The sequence below is a fragment of the Vipera ursinii genome, assembly GCF_947247035.1.
Source record: "Vipera ursinii genome assembly, chromosome: 14".
NCBI classification, from domain to species: domain Eukaryota; kingdom Metazoa; phylum Chordata; class Lepidosauria; order Squamata; family Viperidae; genus Vipera; species Vipera ursinii.
Window position 1 is genome coordinate 1,536,612 of NC_139527.1, and position 12,373 is coordinate 1,548,984.

A 12,373-nucleotide genomic window follows, 5' to 3' on the forward strand; every position below is an offset into this window, starting at 1 on the left:
AAGAGCCAAAGGTAAAAAAAGAAAGAGAAGCTGACAATTAACAATGCTTTTTGGTGCATAGAATGCAAAATACAGTTACGACTTCAAATATCCGCTTTAGTTTTCTGGTCAATCTAGAAGCTAATCTCAAGAAAAATCATAAAAGGGGGCAAATTCACTTCACAAATGTCTCACTTAACGACAGAAATGTTGGGCTCAATTCTGGTGGTAAGTCGGGGGACTACCTGCATTTCAAGCCTGGCATTTTCCCAAGATAGGCCTGTCCCCTCTCCTCCAGGTGCTGTGATAAAAGACTGTGGACCAAAATAGACCTCAACCATTGTAAATCCATCACTCCTCTGATGCTGAGCGGGATCATCAGAAGGCAGCCGGTCACGCTAGATCTGAGCTGGACAAACATATCGAAAAAGCAGCTGAGCTGGCTTATCACCCGCCTTCCAGGTAGGGTCCACCTTGGCCAGGGCTAGGCAACCTCGGCTCTTTTATGACTCGTGGACTTCAACTCCCAGAATTCCTGAGCCAGCCAAGCTGGCTCAGGAATTCTGGGAGTTGAAGTCCACGAGTCATAAAAGACCCGAGGTTGCCTATCCCTGACCTTGGCGATTCCTGCCTTAGCCCATGAGGCAGTGGAGGGGGATATGGAGCGGGATTGTCGTGCAATTAAGGTTACGTTCTTCCCTCTCCGTAGGTCTCCGGGATCTGCTTTTGGCTGGATGCTCCTGGGTCGCCGTCTCCGCACTCTGCAGCTCCAGCTGTCCCCTTCTTCGGACTCTGGACAGCCAGTGGGTGGAAGGCCTAAAGGATGCTCAGATGCGAGACCTTTTGTCACCGCCAACTGACAACCGGCCAGGTGCCTATCTCTTTTTTTTTTTTTTTTTGGCTCCTGCAGCAAGACTGGGAGAGAATCCCGGAGTATAACAATCAATTTTCCCATGTTTGGGGTCTCGTGATGGCTTCGCGAGTGGGGCAGAGGAAATGGGTAGAATAGAATCTTTAAAAAATAAAAAAGGGTATAAATTATCCTGTTCACAGGAGGTTAGGCTAGATGGGCTAGTGTTTTTCAAAGTTGGCCATTTTAAGAGTTGTGGATTTCAACTCCCAAAATTCCCCAGCCAGCCATGCCCAGTTTGAAAAAAGACTGGATGAATTCTCCAGCTGCTTCAAAGGATGGGGTAAGATGGTTAACTTACGAGCAAACCCTTTTTCATTTTTCTTCTCCTCCAGTATGTTTTTATAGAAAAGGCATTTCCTTTGACAACCTCTGGTAAATAAAAATGCCCAATGTAAGCCTAGAAGCTTGAAAAGTCTCGCATTTTGGTGTGTGTGTGGGAGGGGTGGATGTCCCTCCAGGCGTGGCCGAGCCTGTTGAATCACAGCCTCTGCCGATGAAATAACAGACTTTGCTGCCTTTTTGTTGCTTGCGCAGGCCAGATTGACAACCGAAGCAAACTACGCAACATCACAGATCTGCGCCTGTCCGGCTTGGACATCACGGACGCTTCTCTGCGCCTGATTATCCGGCACATGCCTCTCCTGTCCAGACTCAACCTCAGCTACTGTAATCACGTAACGGACCAGTCCATCAACTTGCTAACGGCGGTGGGGACCACCACGCGAGACTCCCTAAGCGAGGTTATTTTGAAAGGTAGGCGGGGAGAGATTCAACAGGTAGAGAGTTCTGGGAAAGAACCTTGAATTAGTGGTCCACCTGCAATCTTAAACGGTCCCCAAAGAGAATCCTGCTGGATTGGTGAAGGTGGGGATGGAAAGAGCTGTAGAAGCAGCCGCTTTATGATTAATGCTGCCGTGAACCTGGCATAATTCTTTTAATACAGGAAGTCCCCGACTTACGACCGTCTTCCACACTTACGACCACTGCAGCATCCCCACGGCCATGGGATCAAAATTCAGGCTCTTGGCAACTGACTCACGTTTACAACTTACAACCATTCGTTTAGTGACATTCACTAAACAACGGACGACAGTGGAAAGAAGAAGACTTACAACCACTTTACAATCTTCCTTGCCACATTTGCTAAGCAAATCACTGCAGCTGTTAATTTAGTAACACGGTTGATAAGCGAACCCGTCTTCCCCGTTGGCTTTCCTTGTCAGAAGGTTGCAAACGGGGATGATGTGACGCCGGGACACTGACCGTCATAAACATGAGTCAGTTGCCAAGAGCCTGAATTTTGATCCCATGGCCGTGGAGATGCTGCAGTGGTTGTAAGTGTGGAAGACGGTCGTAAGCCGAGGAGCAGCCGGCGTGGTTCCTTGAAGTCCCTCCTCCTCTCTTTGTGCTTCCAGACTGCAACAGGGTGACGGATCAGTGCCTGTCGTACTTCAAGCGCTGCGGGAGCATCTGCCACATCGACCTGCGTTACTGCAAGCAGGTCAGCCGGGAAGGCTGCGAGCGCTTCATCGCCGAGATGTCGGTGAGCGTCCAGTTCAGCCAGGCCGAAGAGAAGCTGCTCAAGAAGCTGAGCTAGTGTCGACAAGGACACGTCGTCGTTCAAGGGAGGCGAAGAAGCAGGAGGGCGGGGGGAAAAGGACCCAGAGGAAGTCGCAGGGGCATTTCCCCCGCCCACACAACCCCCTGGTCGTACGAACAGACCAGACTGCGCGGGAATGTACGGCAGCCAGGTTAGCAGTCTGGCGCTCTGGGGGGTGGGGGGGGGCGTCGATGTTTTTTCCTGGGATTTTTACGTGTGGAGAAGAATAAACGGACCCGCTGACTCAGAACAGCGGCCGGAGCGCCTTGTCCATTTGGTAAGACTTTCTGCAGGCCTCCGAAGCGAAACACTCGTTCTGCCCTGGTTTCTGAAGGCGGGCCGTCCCACTGCATCGCATCTTCTTGCCTTCGGGACTGGTTTGTTTTTTCCTCTCCCCCCCTTAATATCTTGACCTTATGCAAAACTATTTTTGTACAAATCCCTTTAAAAAGTTATTTATGCAAAGTTCTCGAATGCATTTCTGGCGTTTTGACTTGGGTTTCGCGTTGCCAAATGTTTCTGGAGCGAGGGGAGCAGACTTCGGAAAAGACACACGACCGAGCGGATGGATATTCCCCACTTTTGAAGGGGTAGAGGGGGGAAAATAGGGGCATACTTTATGATTGGGGGGGGAATAGCATGTTTTGTATACCGCTTTGTATACTCTAGCAACACAGTAAAGCATGTTGTGGAAAAGAGGTGTACAGATGAAGGATGAAAGTGTTACTAAATTCTCCCCGTATAAAGTCCATTTTGAAAGCTTTTCAGTTACAGCTAGTATCCCGGAAAAGCATTAAGATATTAGGACTTTCAAACCCATCTGCAAGTTAAGGAGTTCTGGTTTTTTTAAAAAATGAATTATTATAATTTAACTTGGTTAACTTTTTTTTAAGTGTGGGTGGGTGGGAATTCAACATACAGTACATTTAAGTGCCATTGTTGTAAAGTGGTCTCTCCGATTGATTTCCTTCATGTATTTTTACCTCTGTTGAAATTTGTATGATTGTACAAAAATAAGAGGCTAGGTGGGCAAACTGCTCATGTTTGTATTATACATGTTGAACCTTTGTAAGATTTCCTGGAAAAGCCCCCTGGCTTCAACCCCCCCCCCCCCAAGTTGTTTTCCAAGAGCAAACCCGGACAGTAAAGAGATTCCACATTCAGTTGTTCTTCGTGAATGGCATTTGTGATCCAGGGGAATCCAGTTGCTTTGTCCCTTGGGGAAAGTAAAAACATTTAATAGAAGATCCTCCTTTGCTTACCTGGTGGTGTGTTTTTCCCTTTTCACCAGCATCTCCAAGTCACAAACCCTTCGGGTTAAGCTGTCAAGCCTAGAGATTTAATACTGCCACAGGGAAAAATAAAGTGTCTCGGCTCTGCAGCGCTCTTTCGTCTGGGCTTTTTCGTAGCAAGGAGGCAGAGAAAAACGGACCAAAAGCCAATTAATGAAACGTTTTATTAAGCCAGCCGTTACTCAGAATGTTATGGATATGCTACATTCTCGATTATGCATGTACCCCAAAAAACACGCTTTTCTACAGCGTCCTCCTCCTTTGTTTTCCAAAAACAAAGCCATGATGTCTTGCTCCCTTCTGAAAAAAAAGGCTCAACTTCGAGATTCAAAAAGTTACTTTAGGTGGACGCCAAAGAGATAGCAGGCTTCTCCAAAGTCAGGACCTCTCCCAATTTTCACAGCCTTTCTACAAACCCTGAAATGCATACTGGGGGGGGGCCCTCCTGAGCTCCAAAATGCCTCTGCTTTCCAGACACTTGCTGCACATTCAAGGATTATTGCGTGACCCCAGTGCATATTTTGGTGACCTTTCACTTGCCCCAGCTATTCTGGGACTGCAAATCTCTTAAGAAACCTTTGGGCAGCTACTGCAGTTAAGTGCTGCTGAACAAGAAAGATGGTGGCAGAACGGATGACCTTTCAGGACCCCCAAAGCAGCAGGGCTAAATAAGCCAAGATTGCAATTGTTTGCTCTTGGACCTGGCTCCTTTCCCTTCCCTCCCCCCACCCCCACCAGCCAAGGTGTGGGTTGCTTTTTGCTGCTGCCGGACTCCTTTATTACCTGGTTCCTTCCTGAACGTTTATACCTCTGAGGACCTTGGGGTTCGGAAGTTAGGGGTCTGGCTGGGTGCAGGGGTGCTACAGCAGGCTCAGATCCTGCCCTGATGACCAGGAGACTCTTTGGTGCCTCCATCCACTGCAGGGAGGCTGGACCCCACTAGACTGGCCCAGTTTCAGGAGAGGTTGGGGTTATTCCTCTAGGTACGCAGTCCATCCAAATCCTTCTCGATCCTAACACCTGTCCTAAGGACCAATCCCCCCCCCAATGTTAACTCTATCACTATTATCATTCCAGAAGCCTCCCCACCCAAAAGACCTGGCTGTCACCAACTCTGGGGATCCCAGGGAACTAGACATTCTTAGATGGCGCCATTGCAGTTGGTTCTTGTACTGTCTCCATGTGATTTGTATATTTTAAAATGTTTACTGTGCTTTTTAAACATTTTTTAATGCGTATGTTGTTTTGCCGATTGTTGCACGCCACCCAGCATTGCTTTCGGTGACGGGGGAAGCCGTACATGTGTGATAATTCCTGGTAAACCTTCTCAAATGAGAATGTTAAACAGAACTACCTGATTTGCCTGTTCTGAATCCAAGGACATTCCTAGGATCTGGGAAGGGAAATATAAACTGGCTCACTGGCACGCTGTCTTCTGATGCAGACTCTAAAAGGCAGCTTTTAACTCTTTCCATTAAGGCTACTGTAGATCACCAGATATGCGTGGGCTGACACTCTGGATGATTGGCACAAGAACTGGTCTGCCAGCCCACCCACAAAATCCCCCCAACCCCCAGGGCAAGAAATGCCCCGGAGAAGACTGCTCCATCGAGGAAGTTAAACACGTGCTCCTTCGCGGCTCTTGGGCTGTTTTTCAGAAGAGAACAATCTGAAGTTCGACTTCAAGTTCGACTCTACTCGAGTCTGCCTTTTTTTCTCTTTAAAAAAAATGAAAAGGAAAAGAAATCCAGTTCACACAGCTCTATCTTTAAGAGGCATCTGACTTGCAAAGCAGAAATACAATCGGTCAAAGCTCCTAAGCTCCTGGTCAGGATGCTATGAATTAATTGGAACCGAGGCTTTCCAGAGCCTCCTTCGCACGTGACCGTCTCGGGAGGAAATGTGTGCAGCGGGAAGCTTCTGGTGCTGGGCCCAGCCGCTCAGGATTTGAACACGTGCACAGCCCGGACCACAAACTGGCGGCAGATTGGACACTCGCTCATGCGCTTCCCACATTTGGTGCAGGCGACCATGTGGCCGCATTCGAGCAGCACGCAATCGATCACCGCGTCCATGCAGATCCGGCAAAGGTTGTCGTCCTCGTCGGTCAGCGGAGGCTTCTCTCCTTCTGCCAAGGAGCAAACAGGCACAGTTAGAGAAGCCGCCATGGGACATGTCGGGTTTGCAAGATTAAAAGAGTGGTCCTCGACTTGCGTCACTAAGCGGGACATTCGGCATTCAGACGCCTTGGAAGAGAAGCAGATAGAGTGCCTTCCCTCCCCCAAGCAAACCCACAAACAGGAAATGAGAAAACCAGAAGACTTACGCAGCCGGTGATTCGTTTGGTTCTCCCTGTAGAGGCGGCTAACTTTTTCTACCAGTTCCCATTTTTCGCAACATCCCGAATAATTGACAAAGTTACAAGCCAGGATTTCTTTCAGCTGCCGGACGGTCAGCCCTTCCACGTCATCCAGGCTGGAAATATCGGACAGCGAGGCCCTGGCACGCTTCCTGGACTGGCCCGGAGTCTGAAAAGAATGGGCAAAGGAGGGAGAGAACACTCCGTGTGCAACGAGCCCACAGATCCTGTGAACTGGGCCGGGACAATGAAAAGCCAGCCCCCCACCCACGGGATCCCCTTGCCCCCACCCCCAAAAGGGCATCTACCTTGGGGAGACACCGCCCAGCAAGTGCAAGAGGCCGGCCACGATTGTGATGCCGGCACTTCCTGGCAACCCCCTTCCTCAAGGCCGGTGGGGATCCAACCCAATCAATAAAAAGATCCATTGCTCTCTCTACGGCAGACACCCGATTATATTTTGAAATATCGTTTGATTTGCCTTTAAACCAGGGGTGTCCAACCTCAGAACCTTTTGGGACTCCCAGAATTCCAGGCTGGGGAGGATTCCATGCTGGCTGTGGAATCCTGGGAATTGAAGTCCACAGGCCTCAAATTTCCTGAGGTTGCACATCTGTGCCTTAAACTGAGAAGGGAGTAAACGCTTTGGTCAAATGTCACGAGGTGCTTCATTCCTTACTTCTTGTGCTGCCTGGTCTTCCTCTGCCCCCCGATCTGCCGAGAGTCTCTCGCTTGGCCCCTAAATGCACAAGAAGCGTCACTGCATGCTCAGCCCTTCTGTTTTGGTCCTCTGGAAAGGACCAAGCTGGGGAGGCAGAGTCACGACAGATCTCTCCCTGACCCCCCTGCCCTCTTTCTCCATAAACCTACCAGTAGCTGTATTTCATTGCCCACATCTTCCTGCCGGTTGGCGAGGTCTCCCTGAGAGGTGGACACCGATCCAGATAGAGAAATGTGCTGGGTCGAAAAGCTGGAAGCCTGCGATTGCGTTGAGTACAAGCTGCTAGTGTCTGTCTCCTCCTCGGAGGCCAAGCCGTGGTGGCACAGGATGAGGTCGACCAGGTCTTCCTTTTCGCGGCAGGTGTCCGTGGGGATGTTCCTAAGCAGCAGGTACTGGCGCAGGTCCTTGACTTTCAAACGGATCAGCTGCGGCCGCTGGAAGGCCGTCTCCTGCAGCAACTGGCAGGTGCAGCACCGGCGGAGGCTGTCTTGCAGGACGGAGCACACGGAGCAGAAGTCCTTCTTGCACTCGGAGCACACGTGCTGGAGGAGGAGGAGGAGGAGGAGGGGAGACGGGGAAAGGAGTCACACACACCTTGCCGCGCAGAAGAAAAAGGAAACGAGGAATATCTTATTTGATACAGGCCGTCCTTGAGTTATGGCTACAATTGAGCCAAGAGGTTGGCGTTTCTCACCTCCCAGCTAAGAGGGCTTTTGCATGTCCCAATCTCCATTTTGTTGTAGTCCTACGTGACAAACGAGAGCCCACAAGCAGAACGGTGTTTAACCCTGGAGATTTATCGGAAGCCTCCTGCCCTCCGTACCTGAGACCCTCACCTTTTTTCTGAATACGGAGAAGGAAAGGCCACAAGATTTGCAGACCGCGGGGCTCGCTCCCGTTGCTGCTGCCGAGGAATAGACGGTGAAGTCCGTGCTTGGCGCAAACCGAAAGGGGTTTGCTCCGCTTCCGAATCCGGGCTGCTGGCCACGAACCGCTCCTGTCCCCATGACCTCATTCAGCAACCCGCAGCAGGAAGCCCACATGGAGGTCGCCCCTGCCTGGAAGAAAGCAGCAGAAGCAAGTTCAGCCTCTGGAGTCTGAGCGCTTTCTCAGGCTGAAAGCCCACACAAAGACACACACACACACACACACACACACACACACACACACACCTGCCTCCCAGTCTGTCTTCAGGGACATCTTGCTGGTAACCAGTCAATCTCTTTAACACCTGAAGCAATGGAGAAGGAAGACCCACAATACCACCCAACAGAGAGATCTGGATTCCCACCCCCTTCTCCGTCCACAATTGAAATTGCAGGACGCTCCCCCTTTTGCACGAAGAATTTCGGAAGAGGAGCTCCAGTTACGGCGATCGCATCCAGTGGTGTGCAAGCAGTTTCCAAGTCTAGGCTACGGAATGACGACAACAGACACCCAATCTTTTCCTACAGCGGAGAAGGGCATCTCCAACAGATGCGGCTGTCCTGTTCCAGGAGTCCGTACCTCTTTTCGTTAAGGGAGCTCGGTCTTTCCCACCTCAACCCGCTCAGACTCTGCCACACCTGTCATTTTCTTCTCCCATCTGTCACAAATCATTGAGCCAAAGTAGGGAAATAAAGGAGAGAGTCCAAGGAGATTCCGAGCAAGCGGCCAGCTCTACAGCTGCAATATTCCCCATCCAAGCAGGCTGGCAGAGCTTCCTCGGAAGACTTTTCAGAAAGGGACCGGCCTCGTAGGAAAACTACAGCAGCCCTGGAATTTACACCGAAGACAAAACAGAAAATGAGGCAGCAGGACAGTAACTGAAGATTTAACAGTCCCAGGACGCAGGTGCCATCTGTTTCAAGGATCAGCCTGTTTGATAATCAATCCAGCTTTAGATAACGACGCCAAAAGAGGCTAAAATCCCCACAACCAGGATTGTAGTTCACATGCCTTGGCTTTGCCTCCTTGTTTTCTTATTTTATTTTTTTAAGCTCATTTTTGCTCCTTCTTCTTGTATTCCTGTTTATCTTACGTATTTTTATTTCTGCTTGCTATATTGTCAGCCACCCAGAGTTCTTCGGGAGTGGAATGGAATAAAGAAATTAATAAAATATAAGGTCATCTTCCTCGGATTCTTCGAGTTGTTGTTGACTTTCAAGGATGTTGACTTTCAAAAATGTACACAAATACTTACATCATCCTGCGGTTTCTTTGGAAAACACAGCAACCAAAACATTTTAATGGAGAGAAAGAAAAAAAAACCACACAGTTCCCCTATTCTTCTGAAGAACATCCTAAATGTATTACTCCCAAATCCTCATGCCCTAAACACACCCTGTAAGGTTGCAACAGAGTACAAAGTACTGGTAGCTAGGATTAGAATCTCTCGGCGTGCCTCGGGGTTGTGCTGACAATCCTATCCATAATTCATGCCCCAAACTAACTCTAATTCCTTGAAAGCAACTATCTAGGGATGTGGCTGTTGTCCTGCAGGCTGTTTTTATACAGCAAAGCCTCAACAAAACATTGAGTGTAGAAACACCAAGAAAATGCAATTGTGCCAATTTCGATACAGCATTCATGCCCTGAGAGGCTATCAAAATGGGCCAAAAAACCTGGGTCTCCCCCTCCAAAAGGGGTCCAACATTTCCTACCCTGGAAATACTGGAATCAAGCGGGCACTTTGGCCGAACAGTTTTTCCCAACTAGTGTTTTGTTTTTTTATCGGTCTGTTTCTAGTTGCACTCTTCACTTGAGCATTGTGAACAATTTGAACTTCGTGTAGTCAGGATGACTGAAAAAGCTTTTGGGGGGAATTTAAGAACTCTGCCCTTATCGCTTAGTCCCCAAGGTCCTTCTCTCCTGTCTTTAGCCAATTTTCATTTTCTCGGTAAAGCTCAAATTTCTCTCAAGGCCACTGCTGAACCTCGCCGATCACCACCAAACAGCCAGTTCCAGCTCTGCTGTTTCAATTCTCCTTGAGATGATTCTGTTTCTTTCAAAAATCCTTAACAACCATACCTTCGGACAGAGACCGCAAGACATATCCCAAAAGATTCCATATACGAATCCAGAATCAATCCACAACCACGTATTTTCTGAAAAGCTAAAACTACCCAACGACAGCATAGAGTCCCCAGCTAATTCCTACCGCCCGGGAGATTTGTTTTCAAAAATATATCCGTCTTTATAAAGAGACGCTAGGAAGAAATACGTGTGGATTTCCATGCAAATAGGATTCTTTAGGTCTGGGGCTCCTGCAGCGAAAGCCCTGCTGCTTGTAAATAAGAAGACAAGTCAAGATCTGTGAAAAGCTGCTCCCTTTTTCCTTGCAGGAAGTGACCATGGGGAGGAGGTCACATCCAGAAACATTTTTTTCTCATTTTTTCTTTAACCTTTTCTGGCTACAGAAGTCCCATCAGCAGGGTTTATTCTTATGCAAATAGCAGGATTGCAGCTAAAGATCTATTTAATCAGATGAAGAGTCTCTGTGCATGTAATTTATAGGTACATATGTCCCACGTAAAAATGCAAAGCTAACCTTTACCCCAGCCTTTTTCTTTCCTCCTAGACTTTGAACTGGCCCACCCAAGCATGGGACGGGCAGCCAAATTTCATGGACCTTTAATTTAAAACCCATCAGCCTCTCTGGGGAGCAGCAGGAGAAACAATAATAACAACTAATAGTAATCACAATACAGAATAATACATTATTGATGGATTAAAGCCCCGCCCCGGATGTTGGGACCCACCCCTTTATTCAGGACGCCCAGAGACCCCCAGACCCAATTCCTCTCCCCTTTGGGGAACCCCCGCAGCCCCCCTCCCTTTTAGCCCCCCCTCCTCCCCCTCCTTCCCCTCCCCCCACCGGTTCACCTTCATGGCCGCTCCGAGGCTTCCTCCTGTCTTCCTCTCGACCGGGACAGGACCGGAAGCGGGGGGAAGGGCCTCCAACGGCTCAACCGTCTCCCGCTCGCGCCCCCGGCCTGCGCGTTCTCGCGCTACGGCCACTCGCCTTATTCCGCGCATGCGCGAAGCCCGGGTTTTTCTTCCCCTTCGGGGTCCAGAGCAGGTAGGCGGGGCCGGCCGGGGGGCGGGGACCAGGAAAGAGGCAGCTTGTCGCCCCAGCCATCAGCTCTCTGCCTTCCCATTGGCTGTCCCCGACGGCCAATGACGGCGCCACAATCGGGCGGTTCCATTCTGTGGGAATTGGAGGGGGAGGAAGTGGTGTAAATTGCCGAAGGGGTGGGTTTATGAGGGCGTCCATGGGAAGGGGTGGGGAAGAGTGTGACGTCACATCATTCCTGAAAAGAATGGGGGGATCTTACGTCACATGTTACATTCTTTCTCTGGAAGTTCATGCTTATAATGAAAACTATTAGCATTTTTTAGATTGGGATGACTTTATACTAAATATGCCTGTTGGAAATGTTTTTAGAAGAACTTGAAGACATACAGTAGCAATAATAAGAAATAGTCTTTAAGTGGTGTTCATTTTGGGGTTCTTTCCCTCAGGGCCACTATTTTTTCAGATGCTCCCAAGTTATAAATTACGAACTCGATTAGTAATATAATCCTTAAAGTTCCCCGCCCGGGAAAAATATTTTGGAAACACAGCTGTTGTTTGAAAAACAGAAACTTATGTCAGCAAAACTGCATGATTGCTCAAAAAAACCCACAATTTTTGAAATCACGTATTATGGAGAGAACTGAGCAGGAAGCTTTTCTGTTCAGAAGTTTTGTCTTTTCCCCAGCCTAATCCTGCATCTGCAAAACCTAAAGAGCTTATGCTGCAGAAGTAGGCTATTCTTATCTGCTATTTTTATCATTAAGTCTTCTTAAATTTACACCAAGGTCATTAGCATAGCAATTGGTAATATAACATACAGACCTTTGCTTAATTGTGGAATAAACAAAGTTTTAGTACTAAAATGTAAGATTTATTGACATGCGGTATATGCAAGATGATAGTATTATATATACACGTCCCTGTTTTGGAAGTCTAAAGCAAAATATGAGCAATGGGAATGAAGAGTATCCCTGCAAACTTTCATGTTCTCCAGTAGAAGAGAATATTTGAAGCTCCAAGTAGAACTGTGGGATTCCTGGTGCCTCTGAGCATGATAATTTGCTTGCAAGCATTTCATTATTATATTAGGTAGCATTATCCGTCTTAGGTTATCAGGTCACCATCCAATTTCATACACAACTCCTCCTCTAGGGACAACTACAAAAAAGATACAGAATAAAAAAATATTTTTTTAAAAATTTGCAATCTAGAACACTGAAGCTTTTCCTCCGAAATTCCACTTGTCTGGAATGGCACAGGGTCTCCTGCTTGTGCAAGGGGCTGGAGTAGAAAACCTCCCCCATCCCTTCCAACTCTTGTTATTCTGCTATTTTGCAAAACCTCTATTTTTTAAAAGCCCAGCGGAACTCTGGGCACCGCGCCTTTTGTTTCCGCTCCTACCCTGACCGCGACTCCCCTCAAGCGTCGCTTTCATTGGCTCAGGCCCGGCCC

At 48.4% G+C, this 12,373-nt stretch overlaps 2 protein-coding genes across 4 annotated transcripts in view; one reads left to right on the top strand and one right to left on the bottom strand.

The window, feature by feature from the left end:
- The window catches only part of KDM2B (lysine demethylase 2B), a 32,081-nt gene extending 28,258 nt beyond the window's left edge, over nt 1-3,823 (top strand). For both annotated transcript variants that reach the window (XM_083373443.1, XM_083373444.1), the window contains 4 exons: nt 278-441; nt 689-850; nt 1,427-1,645; nt 2,308-3,823. In XM_083373443.1, the coding sequence (XP_083229569.1) occupies nt 278-441; nt 689-850; nt 1,427-1,645; nt 2,308-2,489 (727 nt within the window). In that variant the 3' untranslated portion in view covers nt 2,490-3,823. The remainder of the gene's footprint in view (nt 1-277; nt 442-688; nt 851-1,426; nt 1,646-2,307) is intronic.
- Nucleotides 3,824-3,929: 106 nt separating this feature from the next.
- RNF34 (ring finger protein 34) lies at nt 3,930-10,847 on the bottom strand. 2 transcript variants are annotated; one of them, XM_083373673.1, is made up of 7 exons: nt 10,729-10,847; nt 7,701-7,922; nt 7,559-7,609; nt 7,014-7,406; nt 6,823-6,882; nt 6,111-6,312; nt 3,930-5,912 (listed from the first exon to the last, which is right to left on the bottom strand). In XM_083373673.1, the coding sequence occupies exons 1-7, from the start codon at nt 10,732-10,734 to the stop codon at nt 5,725-5,727; spliced, it is 1,122 nt and encodes a 373-aa protein (XP_083229799.1). In that variant the 5' UTR covers nt 10,735-10,847; the 3' UTR covers nt 3,930-5,724. The 2 variants fall into 2 exon arrangements, with proteins under 2 accessions (XP_083229799.1, XP_083229800.1); XM_083373674.1 differs by lacking the exon at nt 7,559-7,609.
- Nucleotides 10,848-12,373: the final 1,526 nt, after the last annotated feature.

Bases quoted from the DNA above. Each gene is read 5' to 3' on its own strand.
- RNF34 (XM_083373673.1), bottom strand. The intron at 6,883-7,013 runs GTAGGTTTATGG...TTGTGCATTTAG, and splicing joins GCAATGAAATACAGCTACTG to GGGCCAAGCGAGAGACTCTC. The intron at 5,913-6,110 runs GTAAGTCTTCTG...GCTCCTTGGCAG, and splicing joins CCAAACGAATCACCGGCTGC to AAGGAGAGAAGCCTCCGCTG.